Here is a 20,796-nt window from a genome sequence, read left to right on the forward strand (position 1 = left end):
CTGCATATCTCGCTGTTCTCTCTTTCTCGGTCATCCCACTCACTCGCACACTCAGACATTTTTCGGGTCTTATGCTTTCTAGGGACAACCAAAGAGGAGGTTCATCTCAGAAAAGAAAATTCTCCCATGCAATTAAAAGAAATATCGAGGAAAATAATATGAAATTGATGGCTCATATCGTAGTTTCAGAGTCTGACGAATGGCAAAGGGCATATTTTTTTCTGCATCACGATTCACGACAGGTTTCCACCCTCCCAAAATAATAAGTTTCGATGGTGCCAGAGATACCCGGGTTTTGGTCGTTGTTCGTGGGTTGTGTGTAGTGAAAGGGAAAGTGTTGAGTAATAATCAGGGTGGCTGGATGGATAAGTAAGAGAGAGAGTTGCTCTGCTACTGCGTTAGGGAAAATGAATGAAAATTCCATTCCACAAAATAATATGTATTTTGTGGCTGACTTGTCATATTATTTCGCTGTAATTATGCAACAAAGCTGAAAGTAGTACCATAAATTGATATTTTCCTAACAATAGTTTATATATGTAGGTAATCGTGATAAGACCATCTTTTTAGCATCATTTCTAACATAACAAGACAAATATTATTTGTAATAATGACGCCGTCATCGTACATCGCTACAAAATTAGGTTTGGTAATACGTGACAAAATTTAGGTAACTAAATATCCAGTAGAATTAGAGGAACTAAATTCTGATCCAGTCCCAATTCTGCAGAAGTCACGGTGTATTTTTGACATTGAAAATGTGTAACTACAAATATTGCATATTTTAGAAGTTATCCAACAAAAGTTGTTTTACACAAAAGTAGTTTAAAGTAAGATAGAGCAAATTTCTTCGAAGTTCAGGTCACGTAATGTTAGCACGTCCCAGTGAAGTGAAGCTCCTCCCAATTCTGCTTGGAGAAAAAGCTTCTTGCTGGTGCAGTATTTAGCGCCTCTCTTCCTCACTCGTCTCCTCTCAACACACACAAAAGTGAAATTCGCTCTCGGAAATTTATTAATTTTTCGAAAAATTTGAGTGATAATGGCCACCTCTGCCCACGCACGGAAGAAAGTCTGCTACTACTACGACAGTAAGTTATTGGATTTTTCAAAAATCGTGTTGTTCTCTGTATTTCTGGAAATGAATATTCGGCCGGTTTGACCAGTAGGATATATATATATAAGACATAGGTTTATTGCTCTGTATAGGAATTATAAGGAAATGCTGAGAAATGAGACAATGAAAATGTTATCAAAAACATAGAATTTGTAATTGAAGGATTTGTAATTTGTTTTTCAAATTTCCTTTTCCTACTTTATTTATTTAATTAGATAATCATTTGTAAACGGCAGCACGAAATATATTTAAAAATTGTTACACAATGCAATTAAAAGTAGTAATTTGACTCGTGATTATTCATAAATATTTTTATGTATCGTTCTATAGTATCATTTACGTAGAAAAATATAAGTATAAATTGTTATCTGATAAAATTCTAGGCGACATTGGGAACTACTATTATGGTCAAGGGCATCCCATGAAGCCGCACAGGATACGTATGACCCACAATCTTCTCCTCAACTATGGATTGTACCGGAAGATGGAAATTTATGCAAGTTTAAATTTATACTTGAATTTCCAGTAATTTGTATTTGTATGAACTTATAGCTAATAAAAAGTGTTTCCTTCATTTATGCAAATCGTAGAGGCCGCATAAGGCTACTGCTGAAGAGATGACAAAGTTCCACAGCGACGACTACATCCGGTTTCTGCGAAGCATTCGGCCTGATAATATGACTGAGTATAACAAGCAAATGCAACGATGTAAGTTTTATGCCTCTTTATTTTAAGTTTCTTTCTTTTTACATTTTCATAGACCAAAATTTCAACTTTTTTACGCAAAAAATATATATTCTTATCTTATGTACTTTATTTATCGACATTTTCAGTCAATGTGGGTGAAGATTGTCCAGTCTTTGACGGTCTATACGAGTTTTGCCAGTTATCTGCCGGAGGCTCTGTCGCAGGAGCTGTCAAGCTTAACAAGGAGGCAACTGATATTGCGATCAACTGGGCAGGAGGTTTGCATCACGCCAAAAAGTCTGAAGCATCTGGGTTTTGCTATGTTAATGATATTGTGTTGGCTATTCTTGAGCTACTCAAATATCATCAGCGAGTTTTGTACATTGACATTGATATTCATCACGGAGATGGTGTTGAGGAAGCATTCTACACTACTGACCGAGTGATGACATGCTCTTTTCACAAGTACGGAGAGTACTTTCCAGGGACAGGAGACTTGAGGGTAATTGTGTACCCCATTAAAAATAGAAAAACCAGTCAAATTTTTATACCAAACTAAACTTGCATTTGTTTGAGCAGGATATTGGAGCAGGCAAAGGAAAGTATTATGGTACGTACAGTCACATTTTACAGAAATATTAAAACACATCAACGAATGATTCCTAAGAAATGTAAACCTAAGTTGTAGTTTCATCATCATTTCTACAATTTAGCAATATATAATTTTTACTTTACAGCCGTCAATTTTCCTCTTCGAGATGGAATTGATGATGACTCGTACGAATCTATTTTCGTCCCCATCATGACCAAGGTTATGGAAACCTATCAGCCTGGAGCAGGTAAACTGACGATGAGAAGATTCGTCATCTAGTTCATTAGTAGTAGTTAGAAAATTAATGTTGTTTTATATATGTGCAACAGTGGTTTTGCAATGTGGAGCGGATTCTTTAACTGGAGACAGACTTGGGTGCTTCAATCTCACATTGAAAGGTAACACAACTGCACTTGAAAACGATACTTGTGTTTTTATGTTAAAAATTTCGAAATACTTTTGAGGGTAAAATTATTATTAAAGGTCACTCCAAATGTGTCGAGTTCGTCAAAAAGTACCATCTTCCCTTACTCATCCTTGGGGGTGGTGGATACACCATACGAAATGTAGCCCGTTGTTGGACTCTGGAAACTGCTGTTGCTCTTGGGACTGACATTGCAAATGAACTTCCCTACAATGATTATTTCGAGTATTTTGGACCTGATTTCAAACTTCACATTAGCCCATCCAACATGGCGAACCAAAATACACCAGAGTACCTGGACAAAATCAAAACTCGATTATTTGAAAACTTGAGGATGCTCCCATGCGCTCCTGGAGTACAAATGCATGGTAAGGAAAAGATATTTAGTATATAAAGTAATTATTATCCACTACTTGACTCGACTCTGACATCATAGCTATCCCTGAGGACGCCATCAACACAGAAGACATTGACGAGGACTCGAAAGTAAATCCTGATGAACGAGTCTCCATCCGTGCGTCAGATAAGCGAGTAGCTAATGAAAATGAGCTCAGTGACTCGGAAGATGAGGGAGAAGGCCGAAAAGATCAACGGTACATAGTTTTTTTTAAACTGATTTATTTATTTACATTATCTTGCAATTCATATCATGTACAATAATAAATTTAAAAAATTTCAGGTCTTACAAACGCAAACGTTTGAAGCAGGACGAAAAAAATGAAAACGCGAATGGAGCACCTGAATCAAAATCCTCGGATATCAAGGCTTCTGCTGAAACTGGTAAAGTTGTAAAAGATGAGGTTAGCGCCGTTAAGGCTGACAGTGACGAAGTTATGACAAAGGCTGAGGAAAATGGATCTAAAAGTCCTGCACGTCCTCCAAAATCGGACAGCGCTCCTCCAGTAAAGTCTCCTGTGGAGGCAGATACTCCGATGGAAACTGAAGATATCACTGATGGGAAAGACGAGAAAGAGAAACCATCAGCCACTGATCCACCCAAAACAGTAGCAACATAATAAGTAATAATAATAACTCTTACCTTGATAGTGTTATGTCCATTCCACCCAAGCTATTTTGCTGAATGAAGCGGTTTTTATACGTTTTTGTTAGATTATGCTCATCTCATATTAATCAGAAATTTAATTGACTTTGAAAATTCATGTTCATCAAAATTATTTTGATCTTCTGGAATTAACTATGAAATATGTAATGTCCGGAATGAGCTGGTTGATGAAAAACTTTCCCCTTGGAATGCGTAGAATTGTTTTATAAAATTCGATGATTTCTTGTCATCCATTTTACCTTGTTAACAAATACATGAGTAACTAAACTTATTAAACCTGTGGTTGATGGATTTTACTAGTATTGTTAATGTATTCTATAAATTCTTACTATCTACTACCAATACACATATTAATGAAATAAATCGTAAATGAGATTTACATATTTGACTCATTTTATTTTCTTCAAATCAAAACTTTGAATACATAATAATCTACATAAACCATCCTTATTTTCTCTTGTGGGTGGGTGTGACTCTTGGACATACGACAGTTGTTAGTTGGTTAAATGGTTAGATTTGTGAACTACGGAACTGTCATAATACTCTCACAAAGACATTCTAACTTCTAACTACATCGTATACATATTTCAAAATACACCACTACGAGACGAACGAGCCATACATCCATACATACATAATAAGTCTTTTTATATAACCATTACAATAAAATGGCATCTTCTCTGAAGACATATTGGGTAAAACATGACTAGCATTTGGTAAGTTTGAAAATAGTACAATTTCAGTTGAATCGATACACACGCACAAAAATAAGTTATTAATACATGAAGGTACGTACAACATTGTTACAAAAGTCTATGTATCTAGATGGACAAGAAGGTATATATTTTAGGAGCCACAGAGGTCAATCCAACGACAAGAGGGAGTCTTTGCTGGTACGTTTGAGGTTTTGGTACCTTGCTCCACCAATGATTGCAATTGGACTGCTTTCATAAGTACGGACCGATTCGGAGACAAAAATTGGCGAGATGGTTCCTTTGTTGGGAGGACGGATGTGGTTCGTTTTGGGTTTAACTTTGGCTTTATCTACGGTGTGAAACAAAAAAAGAACTCTTGGCAAAGCGGTTCTATATTACGAGCAAAGAGTGTTAATTTGTCAGTTTAATGTAAAATCCTGTGGAAAATATATTATTTCTGTGTAATAAGAAAGGTTTGGTTAAGATTTGGTGGGAGAAATTGACTAAACAAGACTAAAATACGTTACAATTCAACCATGATAGGATTGTCAATTTGGAAATATTTTTCAAGCCAATTGATTTGTACAGGTTGCCGTACCATTGGGATTTTCGTCTTCTTCCTCCTCCTTTAGTGACAAGTCCCCATCAACAAGTTTAGGCTGAGAAGAGGATTCTTCTACAGGATCCTCAACTCCCTGTCGACAGTAGTAAAACAGAAAATAGAGAAGAACAGAGAAAGTTTGCAACGCGAACCGTAAATAAATACATAGTGACTTCATAGTGTGTTATGTATGTTGCAAATAATAGTTGCAAAGTTTCCATCACCAATTTATGATAACAGTACCACAACTATCCACAATCACCAGTAATATATAGGCGTATAAATCAACACGGACAAAAATCATATACCAAAGCAATTTTACAGTAGCAATTTTAGGGTAATCAAATGAACGTAAACAGGTAGCTGGTTATAATGCATTCAAATTTTGAAACTTTCGTAAAAAAAAAGTAAGTAAAAACTACTAGCAGGGTTAGTAATGCATACCGACACCAAAAACTCTTATAAAATTAATGTAACGTGGGATTAGTGGTTGGTAGTTAGTTGAATACTGAATTGTTCAAGGTAAAAAGCGTTTAGAAAGAGAGGTTTGTGAAATAATGTGTAACCCTGAACGAAGAAAGCAAGAAACTTTCGGGATCAACTCTTCTCGAAAATTAGGCTGCCATAGTCGTCCATTTCATATTTGCCATTTCTCATTTCCTCCTAAACACACAAATAAAAGAGCAATTCTATATTAAACTCTAGTGGTTATTATATTTCACTGGGCATCGGAAGTCGGTTATGAGGCATCACATGAATATTTAAATGTACGAGTTTAGAAAAGCACTATGCCAAATTGCATTTAGCACTATGAAAACCAAAGTTAGGACTAGAACTATTGGAACACAACAAAGACATGCTTAAATGGAGCTCCCCCAGATGCATCAGAGTCAGTGGATGCATCATTTTCATCATTTTCAGTACTTTCTATTGCTAAGCCATTTGAGAATACTGGGATTGATCCTGAGATCGAATTTTCTGCCATAAGGGTTACCTCACTTGTCGTTGCTTTCACATTCTCAAAAAATCCAAAGTATACCTTGTCGTCCAAGTTTTGATTGTCAAATTGGGAGGATCCTGACTGAGATCCTACTTCCGATTCGTTCTGTGACGTCGTGTCGCTGGATTCCTCGTCCCCGTTGTCCATTTGTAACAAATCTTCTTCTGCCTCAGCGTTCTACACATTTTTTTCAATTCTACTGTTAATTAATTCCGAACGGTGATATTTCAAAATTATGAACGTACTGTAATGTCCCCATTAATCCTATTTGAACTTGATTTGGCATGGTTATTTTCACTAATGCTAACAGGATCAGGGTTCGTTTGACGATATCCAACATATTTAAGCTCTGTATTTGTAGGATCGTGATACCGGACTGGTTGACCACTTGTCCGATGACTAAAGTAATCATCGTCATCATCATCTTCAAAGTACTTTCTCCTTTTGTACCGTTTGTTCAGTTTGTAAGCATAAACTAATACGGATAAGACCAAGATTCCCAAGAACAAGCCAAGGATTAATGCCACCACTGAAAAATCCAATTCATTTTCATCAATGACAAATTTTGCACATATTATACAAACACTACATATATGAATTCATCATTGGTATTTAAGAACACTCACTGTCGAACGAAATTCCTGCTTGATCTGGTTCTTCAGATTTTGCAAGATAAATATTTGTCTTTTTAGGAATCGAAACTCTCCAATCAGCATTTCCATTTTCCATCTAAGTAATTCATGGTAAAATGGATTAAAAGATTCTCAAGGAATCGAATTGCAAAATAAACAAAAATAAGAATCAAATTCCATACCGGTGCCAAATCTTTGGGAATTAAAACGGAAGGAGGTTTAAATGCAAAGAAAGCCCCACAAGTACTGGCTTTGATCCCTTCCACATTGTCCATGTCTATAATAAGTTCCGTTAATTGCATTTACATTTTGACACAGTTATATAATTTATTTATTGAAGATTTGTGAGAATACGTCATTTTTTAAAAATTTGAAATGAAATTTACTCACCCAACAACTGATCCGCTGGCTTCTTTAAATAACCCATATATTCATCCAGTGTACGGAGCTCCAACTTGTTGACCGCGACGTAAATATCTGAGAAGATTTTTTGTAAAAATCAGGTAACTTAGGAAGGTTGCATACTAATTTTGATTGGTTTTGAATAAATTGCACAAGTTTAGGTCCTTACTAGACAAACATCCTTTAAACCTTTTATAATTAATTAGGTCTGGAACTGCTTCATTGACTCCTCCAACAAATATTTCTCCCACATTGAGATTTTGATTCGGAATCAACTGAAATTTTGGTTTCTTTGTGTTTAGACTCGAAAGATGAATTTCTTCTTGGTCCACAATGAAGATTGTTTCGTCAGAATTCCTTTTATAGTAAACTGAGTGTCGAGATCCGTCTATAAAATGCTGATATTTTATTTTGGCACCCTCAACTCCATTTGTACCAGTTTCCATCAGAATAAGATGTCCCTCAGCATTTATTGCGAACAATAAAGAGTAATTTTGTCCAGGAATCTGTACCGTGAGAAGAACAGTTTCTTTCCCATTGAAGAAATTGGAAGAAAATCCAAAACGTGTTTCAATCTCCATAACGGTATCTGCTGGATTATTGAACCTGAGCATAGTTCAGCAAGTTATTAAATAGTGAGCATATAGTTCAGTAAAAATATGAAGTTATTCATATTCTGCATGCATTACCGTCGTCGAATATATGACTCTCCTTGGAAAGTTGCCCCTCGCTCTAAAATTCAGTAACAAAATCATTTATAATTTTAGGACAAAGAAAAATATCTGCGTATAAAATATCAGTATGCATAGGAGCTTTGATAATCGTTTAATGCCAAGAATGCGCTACTCGTAAGCAATGAAATATTACATAAATTGAACATTATAAAATACATATTTATGTACAACAGTTATTAATTCTATCGCCGAGTTTACCTTCTTTACATGCTGGACCATAATAGGAGGTAAATGTGCAATCGCATGAGTACTGCCTTGAAGTAAAGTCCTCCATGCATATTCCCTATGAAAACAATTTGAAGATTCAATAAAAAATTATTTCAGCGTAGTAAAGAAATGCATAGTGACCACTTACAGCATTATGACATGGCTTGGTATCACACACCATTTTACAACCTTCCAAAACATCTACAGTAATACGAAATAAACTGTTTGTTAGATAATATATTTATGTATATAGAGTCAAATTGTTGTAACAATTCACCATTTTGATTAGCCATGTTGCTAATTGGGATTTGCTCATTCCCAATTTTAAAGCCTCTTAAACAACCCAGCATTCCAGGGATGGAACGGGCGGTATTGTTAATAGGTTTAACTGCCGAGTTGTCGAACCCACCGAGGAAGAGTTGGTAGTAAGGTGCGGCTGGCGCAAATGGGCGTGGCGGCGCAAAAGTTTCCAAAATGGGATTAACCCATGGATTTTCCCTGTACTCCTTTTGGTGTAATTTTCATTTTTATACTGAATTTTTCGACATAAGGTATTATTTATTATTAACTCACCTTCAACAAACTCACACCACTTTTGGAAACTCCAGTTTTGTCATTCACATGAAGAATTGTGTGGGAGGAATTTCTCCTAACAGCAATTTGGATAGGATTTCCATGATTTAGACGCTTCTGATGCACAGAAATTTTTTCTGAAATCGAACAAGAAATTGAAACGTGCATAATAATGTCGAACTAATTCTTAGATTGTTTTCTATGCCAAATTGATGGGTATTTATTTGTTCATTTCGTTTAGTGTTAGCTACTATTATTATCGCATTCTTACCGATAAAATGCCCGTCGTTCCACATGAACGTAACATTGTTCCCAGCATCAATGTGAAGTTGTACAAAGTTATTCAAATTGTCGTTCGCATACAGGACAAGAGCTTCTTCATCATACGTGCGGAGATTGAGATAAATATTTGAGGTCAAGATATTCATTATTGGATCAATATTTGCCCCAAGGGATTGGCGTTTAATGTACGAACTTTGACTGAGAAAAGTCAACCCATCATTATTTATATCTGTAATCAATAATTTATATGAACATTGTTGCATATCACTAGGAAGACATATTGTATATTAAAGTACACACATACCTGTTTCACATAGCGTCCCAGTGTGAGCCCAAGGATTTGAACACTGTAGTTAAAAACATAAAATTCAAACCAAGTGAATTATTGTAAGGTTTAATCTAAGCTAACCTGGCAGGAAAATGACCCCCAATTTTCTTGGCAAATGCCCTTGTTTTGGCAAGGGTTAGGGTCGCAAGAGGGACTGCAGTCTTTGACAATGTCTGCCTTATGAAATTTCATGTACGAGTAAAGGTCGACCACTTGGTTATTCATCACTAACCCTCGGAAACAACCTATTAATCCCTCCTTAACATGGATTTCAGGCAAGTATCTCCTATAAAATGCGACAATAATTAATTAATATTATGCCCTCCTCAATTTTGTAATTCGACAAGATATTTAACATACGCAGGTGCGCCGGCGATATACATGATCCCTTCAAACGGTCCAAATTGTTGGCTAAATTTTAATTAAATACGTTTATTGTAATATAATGCATCAACTAATTTTGTTACATCTCTACTGCACTAAAAGATAAATGCGAAAGTATCTTACCCGTCAGGTAAATTAATCATTTGATGTTCTCGGTTTATTTGGAACCTAACTTGATGTAAATCCTATTGTCAACGAATCTCAGTTAATGTATTGACGAAATGAATTGTTTTTTAAAATCAACTTTACATAATCGATCCAGACTTGCTGCCAATCACCACCAGATAAAGACCTTTGGGATCGAACAGTCACTGTTGGTTGGGGTCTCCCATTCAGGACAAAGCGGAAAGTAAGCTCATGATCTGCAAGTGACCCAATTTTGGTTCATGTACATGTAAATACCAGGCGAAATGCATATTTTGCATGGAAATTGCATACCATTGGTTAAAAATACAGAGAAAGAATTATGTTGCTGATGCAACAGTGGTTGATATAGAAGAATTCCAGAAGATCTTGTTGTTCTAAAACTGAAGGCCAAATCACCAGATTTCCATCCGGGAGCTTCCAGATAAGATCCAAAAGTCTTAAATGTCACTACGTATCTCTGAGTATCTGAAAAATATTTTATTTTAAAATATCAGAAAAATGCAACGAAATATGCAATAATCTTGCACAACAAGTCATGGGTAAACGCTGCATAAATAGGTGGGGTATGTATGTAAATATGTATTTTATAATTTTTATTATGCTTACTTGCTTCTACACACTCCAATGGACCTAAAAGAAAGAAGGAGACATTAGTCTTAAATAGTCTCAATTTGTCCTATTAAATTTGGATTAGAGCAGAGTTCGATTGTTCCAGTCTTACCTAAGGTTATCCTGGCCTGAAACAGGGGAAACACGATTTAACTTGCTGAAGACAAAATGGCTTATTGTCCTTAGTTGACACGTAACTGTCATGGAATGATAGCACTAGTTTTTGTATGGATTTGCATTACCTTTGCATCTGATGAACTGTCCCGTGGATAGATGAAACTTAATTCAGTTATACCAAGTCGATCAGGAGCTGTAAAATAGCCTTCGTCATGCAACCATTTATCCTCTCCAGAATCGCAATTGCATTGTTCCCCCTTGACGCAAGTATCGGCTATAGATTAAATATCAAAAGTGTTACAAAAAATTTCCTTAATTAAACTATAAAATTAAATCTTTCTTTTATTTATGGACCTTCATAGCATGGACACGTGTTTCTTCTCGCATCTCCAATACTGACGACTTTTGGAGCATTGGGATCTGCAGACTTGAACCACGTAAATTGGTACAAGCCTAATTATATAATATTAACAAATAACTAAAACGTATATGTAATTCCCCTTAAAAATTAGTTAACTTATTCTAACAAGCTTACCTAATTTCGCTTTGAAACAGTCAAACTTGATGTGTTGGCTGCACTGAACAGATTGAGAAATGAGCGACAAAAGCATTTCTGAGGTAAATTCGCGATAGCTTAATTCCAACTTGAAATCTGATTTGTTCATCCCCCAAACATCGGTTTCATTGGCAAGATTATGTTCCACAATTGTCTTCGTTTCACCGGTGTCACCAGTTTCAAATTTGCATTTGACATGTGTGGGAGGGTAAGGGCCGTTGCCGTCAATATCAATTTTGTATACTCCAGATTCCGTGTAACCCAATAATGCCAGCTCTTCACAAGTGCGTTTGAAAATTGCTATATTTGATAAATACGTAATTGTCACAATAAATGTATGTATGCAGCAATTTTTTTGATACGTTGAATTTTTACCAAAATGACAATGCTTTCCAGTGTACCTTTAAAAAATACATTGAATATATATCATTTATTTTCAAAATATATGACAGGATACTTATGCAATGAACTATAATTACCCGCTATCACGACAGTCACAAGTTACATTTGAATCGATAACTTTGCAAATTCCACCATGTTCGCAAACATCTGGACGGTTACAAGGATCCATGAATTGGCAGTTATCAAGGGCAATATCTCCAATTTGGTCGTCAGACCCAACTATAGTTCTTGCATCGATAAACTTTCCTCCAATTTCAACCCGTCGAATGCATCCAAGGAAGCCATCGTTTGGTTTGTACACGGATGTCCCCAAAGTAATCACTGCTGATAACTGCTGCAAGTGTGATATTTCTTGCTCGGAACTTTGGCCATCCACAGTCAATGATACGTGACCCCCTTTTATCTGCAGCTCAATCTATGGAATGCCACAACAAATTTTTGTAAATTGTTGCCACAAGTACTTGCCATAAGATAAGTAGCTGAGAAAAATATTTACTGTGTGCCAATAGTTTTGTCTCTTTTTGTAATTAACCTCAAATTGCGTGGGAGTGGTATATTGCGTTTGGCTTTTATCCGGAAAATATTCGAAAATTAAAGCACTAGGGCTAAATTTGAGCTGCAAGTAATATACATTTGTATTTATATAAACCAGACAAACTAATCCTTCAAGCGTTGTACCTCCCAAAAACCTTCTCCAATCATTGTACGAACATCAGAGTACGCTAGAGTTGCATAAGTCTCATTTGTTTTAAAAGAAAATTTTAAATGAAGTTCGGTAGCATTAGGATTAGAAACTTTGAAGCCAGAATCTGCAAAAGGGATTGTAATTGGAATGGTTTTCTCTGGGTTGCAGTTATTAAACTCGGGTGGCATTAAACCTGCAATATGTTTAAAAAATATTGGTATTATAATACATTATTATCCAACCATCAAACCTATCTTTTCCGTACCGTGATGCTGAGCCTGTGAAAATTATAGCAATAATTAACTACTCATATTTTTAGTATCGCTACTATGTACGCATAAAGTAAAATATGATCATTACTTGGTGGCTGTGTTGTCGCAATTCGAATAAAATTGACTTTGTATTAAAATAGGCTTCCTCTAAACAACCAACCTGAAATTATAAATCCCTATTCACAGGCTGATACTCAATTTGTAATTACACTACATGACTATTTAATAGAATTTCATCTTACAAAGTTATTGAACGACTTGAGCCCATTGCGATGCTTCAGGTTTAAGCCTCCGCCACCAAGGTACACATCCGGATCAATGTAAAGGTATCGATTCGGCCCTGTTAATGTAAACTTTTGAACAGTTTTATCCAAGTGAACTGCAATGTCGATTTCCTCATGCAAAATCGTCAAGGTGTGCCATTTCTATACATGAGTTGGTATTAAAGTTAATTTGAAAGTTGATTTGAATTATGTAGTTCACATTAGTTTAACATCTTATAAGATTAAGTGGAATACCCCATCAGTAACACGCGTAGTGAATTTCACCACAATAGGTTCATCATCTCCAAAATCAATGTCGACGAGGAGGCTGTTATTGAACACGGACACGGCAACATGATTGTGAAATGGAATTTCTCCAGCAGCATAGAATAAAATTGAGTCATCTAATTGTGTCTGATAATAATGCATAATAAGGATGAAGAGTTAGATCTTATTGGTTTGCATATAACTTAAGATGCACAGTTTTTCGCATACCATGAAACGCATACTGATTCTGTTGGAGTCTGAATGAACTCTGAATAATTTCATTAATTTTGTTAATAAATAAATGAAAATTCACATATTTGTGTATCTGAATATTATATTCATAATCTCACCTGTCCATCCATTCATAAATAGCGAATGTAACGTATGAGTACCCGTTCAACGTTAAGATTATTTCACCTTGAATAAAACAGGAAAACTTCTTTTTATAGGTATGTTTTTCAGTTATTAACTAGTGCTAGTTAGTCAATATTGTATTAATAGGTACATGTTTTTAGCATATATTTGCAAACCGAAAGTTGATAAGAAATGTACTTGGCAAATTAACAATAAAAATATTTACTCGTATCCTTGCAGCTATCTCCTTTGAATTTGGCATCGAAGCAATCGCATTCAACATGATCATAGTGGTTGATGCACTCGCTGTCTCTAAATACGTGGAATACATAAAGGTCAGCAGATTTTCGCCACATTGAGAAATTTTTGCGTGCAAAATGTTTATTTGGGCACCCACCTAGAACAACCCGAATCTCGGGACCAACATTTATTGTAGCAATGTTCGTCAATATTTTTATATGCTCCAGACACCAAGGGTATCAACGGCTCCAGGGTACTCGTCTTCAAGGGTGACGTCTCAAGAATGACATTTCGAAGGCATCCGACCAATGGATTTGCAAAGTAGGAAATCCCAACATTGCCATCGCCTTCACTTAGGCCTAAACATTTTAAAGGATCAATTTTCATATCTCTCGTCACAAATTTCAGCAGAATGCATCCACCATGACATTGAAAGATTGTCAAGCTGCAGAACAATATCCGCCGACTACTAAAGTATACGTAATTACAATGCAAACTAAGCTCACCCCCAATAAAGATAATTGACTCAAGGTCTACATCGTAAGCTCCGTATAAATGATGTTCTGCCAATCCATCAATCTCCATTTCTTTCTCGACGTCATCGACTATCGCTGAGATACGGCGTTCACTAGGATCAATCATCACACGGACTGAAATTTAATTAGGATCAAACATCACAATCTTTCCAACAACTTTTAGAACCGTTCTTTTAGAACGTCAGCATGCTCACTTGGTCTTCTCAGAGACACGATTAACTGACACCTTCGTATGGGGTGGTGTCCCATAGAACTGTGAATATATTGACAAATTGTGTAAATCTTAATTTTATCACTAACCTTTGTGCCACTGATCCCGATTGAGACCTTTTCCCACAATTAATGTTGTCGTAAAGTCCCCAAACTTGTGTTTTATTTTCAGTTGGCCTTGATCCAACATTACGTACAACTCGTACTTTTTAATTGAATCTGGTCTGTTGCGTAGGCCATGATAAACCAATAAAGCATGAGGTATACGAGTCCGAAACTCTAAAGAGACGCTTCTGCGATTTCTAAAATTCACAAATTTTTGACAGATATTGTATTGCATAAAGATGATGATGATGGATGGACAAGTTTTAAAACACAGCCCGAGTTAATACGAATAATATTTAATTGCATATACACACCTAATTTGGTAATCTGTTAATTCTTGTGGTTCTATCTGGATGAAAGACGAAGAAGTTGTGAATGTAAATGTGGATTGTTGCGTTCCATTGTCCAGGACAAGAAATGGAGACACTGAATATTCCTTTGGGTGAGAATCGTCATATTCAACACTGTCAGGAACTTCAGGAAGGGTTTTTAAATTAAATAAATGTGCATACATTCTTCTCAAAACTTGCAATTTTCCAAAGCAGTTAAACCAACCATCACCATTATGTACTATTAAATAAATGTCACTTCTTTATGTTAACTGTTATAGCTTGTTGTAATTGATTTAGGTGCCTATAAAACTACAAGACTAACACGACTACACTACATTATTTAGACTATCTCCGTCACTACCTAATAGTACATACACACGTAATAGTATGCGAGTAATTAGTTTGTTATGACGAGAATGCTGTTTTTGCCTGACTAGGGCTTAACATTTTCGAATTGTTTATGATACCTGTCGCAGTTTTACTAGAAACAGTCGGACTCATAAAAGGCACACCCATTCTGACTTCCTCATCGGTATAATTTCCCGTACATATTTGCATACATGAGTGGCGATCATCAAATCTGTTGTCATTTCCTTCGCACCCACTCCAGACGAACATTGGGCAATGTGTATATTCCGGAGAGAAATAATATTTGTATAATACTTCCGTACAGTTGCCCCGATCTGGAGGCATCATGCAGTAATCCGCTGCAAAATCACGGTTTGGCTCAAATAAGGTCATGCATTTTAATTCCATAATAGTTGGTCGTCATTACGTGTAGTTATTAACATCTCACATGGCACATACACACGTTATTTAATGCATGCGTATTGTGCATACTCTATTAGTTAATTCAGTACAGATACACGTTTTAGACATTACGGTCCCAACAACAACGCAACCAGAATTATCTGGATATGTAAAAAAACGATTGAAGGAATAATCATCGTCATAGTCGAGTAACAATAATAAATCCAGTGAGAACCTACATTTTGCCTATTCACAAAAAAACTCAGACGTCTCTGATTACTAGCATAAATTCCAAATTATTATCCTGCATTCTATAGCTGAGCATCTCAACTCGGTCAATTAATGCTACTTGAGGCAATGCAACTTAAACATTGCTGAAGGCAGAAATAGTTCTGATATCATCAATGTGTGTACCATTTGAACGACTGATTATTATTATATCAACAAAAACCCTCTCAAGTTGCACATCACAGCGTCGTCTTACTACATGATCATAATTCATTCATAGCACTTCTACGCGTTGTAGCTCTTGCACTGCCACAAACATCGCTGAATATTACTTGGTGCTTGTAGTTTCTTAAGATTTTTGCAAAAATGTAAGTAATCTCCTCTAGTGTTGTGATTCTTTCTTACTATATAGCATTAGATTGTTTCCAATATGCAGATTAAATGGCAAAAGGGCAAATATATTGGCAGTACTAATAATAAGCAATATACCTATTTACATACATACGTATTTACCTATGTTTATGACAAACAAACAAATCCGCAACCACCTCCATAAAGTGGAAGTATCTATTTGTTATTAAGTAGTTTCTATGCTTTATCGATATGCCCAAATACATAATATTCACACCGTTATGAAAGGGTTGTCAGTTTGATGCAACAGCAGACTGTACATATGTATATGAGCTACTGATGTTTTATTTACTCGAAATGATAACATTTAACCTGAATGTACATTTGTAACGTGAAACATAACATCTCCATTCTCCACTCTAGGTAAGGATTAAATTTTCTCCGGAGTGAACAAAATTAAATGACAAAGATCAAAAAATGAAAGCTTTTTCTTTATAGACTTCATAAAGCAGGTAGAAAATTAATTAGCTAGTTTCAAGACTTACGACCGGCATGACAAGTGTGCATCAGTAGGAATATGGCACACATCGCCACATTTAAAGAGAGCCACCATTGATGGGTGCTGGGTAATAATTTGCACTCTAACATTTTGGAATGCAACTTGAACACAGGCAGTGTTGGTTTATTTGTTAGAATTTTTCTCACTTTGTCACCTTCAGAACACAATTAGTAGTTGTAGCTCTAATGTGCACATGCATTTTAAAATAAACTATCACTTTTCCACTCTGCTGCACTAATCACATCGACACAACTCCCAGCACCGATCTAGCCGGCAATGTTCTGATCCAGTGACTGGATTTTGATCACATTATCCGCAGCACTCTGTGTCGATCCTGGTGATGACGATGGTGATATTCCATACATATTTAGCAGAATGTGTATGTATGTATTAGCAGAGTCCTCCAAGTGTGAAACAAGAGCAAATTATGCATTCTCTGTCTCCTCAGTCTGGTGGACTGAAGCTAAGTCAGTACGTTGGTTGGACCTCTTCTTTCCGTCTTCATATTAACATCAACTTAATTTAATTTCAATTCATCCGGCGTTTGTGTAACCGATAATGTATGATGGAGCTGGTTTTAACAAGACCTGTATAACAAATTTCAAGAACAAGCTGAACAGTAGGGGGCAGTAAGTCAATATGGATGTATTCCTTGCTTTTTAGCACGTTCATACCTCCTCTATCCAATCACTATACAAGTGAGTTTGACTGTGCGATTATTTATTCAGCAAGAAAATTCTGCAAGTACTCTGTCTCTGTTGTTTGCAACAGTTTTGTTATGCACGATAATCGCGATTTAGATGAAGCTCCTTGCTAAAAACGTGATAATGAATTTAATAACGTGATAAACAGACTGGTGATGATGCGAGGTGGTGAGCATATTTTTTACTAGGTCCCCACTCATTAGTCAAGTAATAAAGTTGCGAGAATATGTAATAAAGTCGACGACTGCAACTTCCACCCGGCTTTTTTCAGCCGAGCGAGTCTTGTAAATTGTACATTGCTGGTGCAGGTATTATAATACACATAATAGACGTTCACATGAATAACAATAGCAATAAAATGTTCAGTTGACATTTAGGCATGACATAATGCTGTAGGTTCTTATATCTACTTTTAAACACTTTAAACAACCTGCTCATTGATTTATCTACTCAAGACTCGAACACTTCACTCGAGCAAATCAGGAAAGTGAATATTGAGTTATTCCGATTTTTTAACACTGACTGTAGAACGGTTAACATTTTAATTATAATTTTCAGTTATATTTACACTTCAACTGTAGATTGTCATAAACGTAATATGATTTATATATTTTGTTTACTCAAAATCTTAAAGCATACAGTATGATTTTAGTAAACGTTATCGGTAGTTTCGGCTGATTACTGACAGCAGATCTAGTGTTGGTGTAAATCCAAAAATTTAACAGAATGCAAAAATTTTTCAAACAGTCTCAAGAAATGTCATCTACTAAACTAAGCTGTGTGCATATTCATGCAATATGCATATGCTCAGTCGCTTAGTCCTAAACCATTATAAATTATACAATTCGCACAAGTTATGCGATTGTTGACACTGAATTTGACACTATGCAACAATTGGAGTACAGTCGTCTTAACTGCAGGCGATTGTCACTGCCTCTCCTAGTTCGTTGTCGCTTGAAGGCATAATACAAATTAATTGCGGATTTGAAAGCTGCATGAATAATGTCGCCTACGCTGCCATGTTCCATGCAAATCAGCTTTAACCTCCTCGACTGCTTAATATTACTTGCACAATGCACTTTATTTCAGAAAAAAGTGAGCTCCTTCTCAGAAGCATTTTTCCACTAACATTTTTTATGATCTTCTTGATATATGTTTTAGAATATTTAAACAAACAGTTGCATGACCCCCTTTGTTTTCAAAACTTGATATCTTGGTTTAAATCTTTTTTGTTTGTATTCGTTACACACTTCGTCTCGTCCACGTGTTCACTTTAACTTCATAAGGAATATAAAAGTTCCCCACTGCTGTAGAAAGGTCACAGTCAATATATAAGCACTGGAAATACCGGTCGGTTGTAACTTCCCAACTAGAATAAAAACACTGAATTGCACTACGAAATCGAATCTAAATCGCTTTGCAGATCAGATAGGAAACCAATAAGTATTTGGTCCGAGAGAATATACATAATCCGATGATGGGACCAACAAGACCTCGTCATTGCTGGAAAATTAAACAAGAGTGGAACAGATACAGAATTGAATCCAAGCAGTCGACACAGAAAGTGCAACAGACATGGACAACTATCAACAACAGCTTAAATTCATCCAAAAACTCCATGCCATTAAGTATGATGATTACTAAAATTCATGCTCCTCATACGAGGAGGAATCTCTCATGAGTATTAACGTAAGCCGAAAGATATTTACTTGAACAGGACAGGTTTCTCTTGATGTCGTAACGAGAGAACTCTTGGTTATACGTAACAGCATGTAAATATCCTACGCATTTTCTGCACCAACCAAAACAGAAAGTCTTTAAGTTTCCCCAACCTCCACCGACGTACGTTGACCAGATAAGTAAACATGCTGCAGGACTGGACGCGTATGTACACAGTATGCATGCAGTTAATAAGTTTCTTCAGAGAGAGGTCCAGAACAATTTGAAAAGCGTTTGTTGAAAGAATAGTCAAAAGAATAGTTGAATAGCCAATTTAATTCATGGTCTTCAGTGTACGAAAGCAAAATATGCATGCAATTAAATCCATCCAGCAAAAAGTTCGAATGAGAATTTTTAACTGTGTACATACTTTTCATGTCTTCACTAGTGAATCCTAGAAGTGTAGTAATCCTAGTGAAATTAAAATGGTCCCATCATATTTTAATCGAAATAGTTGGATGACAATGTCATTTCAATTTAATCAAACATTATTGCTGAATAATGATGTCATCATTTTTGTGTTTTTTATGCGATATACAAATTTTAAATTTGTACATATATCAAAATATAAGATTGTATAGAAAAATAGAGTACTCATGCTGGATAATAAATACAATTACAAATTGACGTGTTCGAGAACTACATGAATTTTCTATTGCACATCAGCAACAGTTATCATACATATGCAACCGATCTACAAATGTAATGCTAATAACTAAAAGTTCTGATAGCATGCAAAACATCGAGCAAATATTCCTTATGGAGTAATCTGGTGTGCATTCCTGTAACTGGCTTGGTAAATTAGTTTGCATAGTGCTTCACAGACGAAAGAGTTGGAGTGAGATGTTCTCACTTTGTTCTGACACTGCTTTTCAGACTCTTCAAAGTTGCGTGAGCAGCACAGCTTTTGTCTTTGACATAGACTCCGAATTTTAGTCGACATAAAGCCTACGTGCATGGTCGATATATTGCATCAAAATTATGTATAAGTATGTATGTATATGCATTGAGAATATGAATGGAATTGTTTAAATCTCTATTAATTCACGCTTTATCGTTGTTCAATTTGTAACTTTGATTTATGACGTCTCCAACTTTACTACAATATATTAATGATAAATTACACATTATAAATGTTTCCTAATCGAACTTTAGGATTGACTTAATTTCCACACATAACACACGATTTAGATCAATTTTATTTCCGCATTTCAGATCAGTCCCTGAACTCAAAAGCGTGATCATAACGCATGAAGTTGGTTGACCGGGTTTGTTGACTCCAGAATGCAAACCTAAATTTCGTCAGTGCTCGTCATGATGAAGTTTTATTTGTTTCTTTGATGATCCAATATTTCGTGATGCAAGTGTTAATGTAAAGAACCCATTAGATAAAAGCCTAACCAAAAACCTATCATTAGCAAGAAGTGCCTACATATTTGAAACAAAAAACCGGATATTTTGAAGCCGTATTTCTAGTTATGCAACTCACTCCATGTGTTTTAGGGTAATTTAAATAAGTATACTTGCTTAATCACATTACGTCTGTGCATATCTGTACATAGGTAGCACGTAAAACCGGAAAATCGTAAACCAACATTATTATTTTTGAACAGCATTTAAAATATTTTGCGGACAGTGTGGAAGATTCATTCCTGTTTTACATAGTATTTTA

General features: G+C 35.7%; 2 protein-coding genes across 6 annotated transcripts; one reads left to right on the forward strand and one right to left on the reverse strand.

The window, feature by feature from the left end:
* Window positions 1–931: 931 nt before the first annotated feature.
* LOC110842105 (probable histone deacetylase 1-B) lies at window positions 932–4,259 on the forward strand. The gene is made up of 10 exons (XM_022087818.2): window positions 932–1,088; window positions 1,498–1,610; window positions 1,705–1,822; window positions 1,948–2,303; window positions 2,381–2,411; window positions 2,539–2,640; window positions 2,723–2,791; window positions 2,877–3,185; window positions 3,254–3,410; window positions 3,497–4,259. Exons 1-10 carry the CDS (start codon window positions 1,040–1,042, stop codon window positions 3,831–3,833), a joined length of 1,641 nt encoding a protein of 546 aa, XP_021943510.1. The 5' UTR covers window positions 932–1,039; the 3' UTR covers window positions 3,834–4,259.
* On the reverse strand, window positions 4,256–18,968 carry LOC110842103 (contactin-associated protein-like 5). 5 transcript variants are annotated; one of them, XM_022087816.2, is made up of 43 exons: window positions 17,376–17,912; window positions 16,688–17,288; window positions 15,281–15,520; window positions 14,796–14,955; window positions 14,467–14,678; window positions 14,137–14,280; window positions 13,788–13,989; window positions 13,617–13,702; window positions 13,387–13,453; window positions 13,265–13,304; window positions 13,025–13,183; window positions 12,749–12,931; window positions 12,595–12,666; window positions 12,500–12,512; window positions 12,228–12,427; window positions 12,046–12,165; window positions 11,627–11,964; window positions 11,523–11,548; window positions 11,127–11,447; window positions 10,946–11,044; window positions 10,717–10,865; window positions 10,587–10,602; window positions 10,472–10,495; window positions 10,157–10,330; window positions 9,968–10,080; window positions 9,842–9,903; window positions 9,695–9,745; window positions 9,416–9,620; window positions 9,311–9,353; window positions 8,996–9,235; window positions 8,725–8,861; window positions 8,429–8,657; window positions 8,300–8,352; window positions 8,143–8,227; window positions 7,900–7,942; window positions 7,380–7,816; window positions 7,199–7,285; window positions 6,991–7,085; window positions 6,803–6,905; window positions 6,422–6,705; window positions 6,216–6,353; window positions 5,174–5,270; window positions 4,256–4,924 (listed from the first exon to the last, which is right to left on the reverse strand). In XM_022087816.2, the coding sequence occupies exons 2-43, from the start codon at window positions 16,788–16,790 to the stop codon at window positions 4,743–4,745; spliced, it is 5,832 nt and encodes a 1,943-aa protein (XP_021943508.1). In that variant the 5' UTR covers window positions 16,791–17,288; window positions 17,376–17,912; the 3' UTR covers window positions 4,256–4,742. The 5 variants fall into 5 exon arrangements, 3 of the variants coding, with proteins under 3 accessions (XP_021943508.1, XP_021943509.1, XP_035705546.1); XR_002547293.2 differs by adding an exon at window positions 5,743–5,839 and having other exon boundaries at window positions 4,906–4,924; window positions 16,688–18,968; XR_002547292.2 differs by having other exon boundaries at window positions 4,884–4,924; window positions 5,174–5,839; window positions 16,688–18,968.
* Between the last annotated feature and the right edge of the window lie 1,828 nt (window positions 18,969–20,796).

Source organism: Folsomia candida, unplaced genomic scaffold (assembly GCF_002217175.1).
Source record: "Folsomia candida strain VU population unplaced genomic scaffold, ASM221717v1 Fcan01_Sc001, whole genome shotgun sequence".
Classification (NCBI taxonomy): Eukaryota; Metazoa; Arthropoda; class Collembola; order Entomobryomorpha; family Isotomidae; genus Folsomia; species Folsomia candida.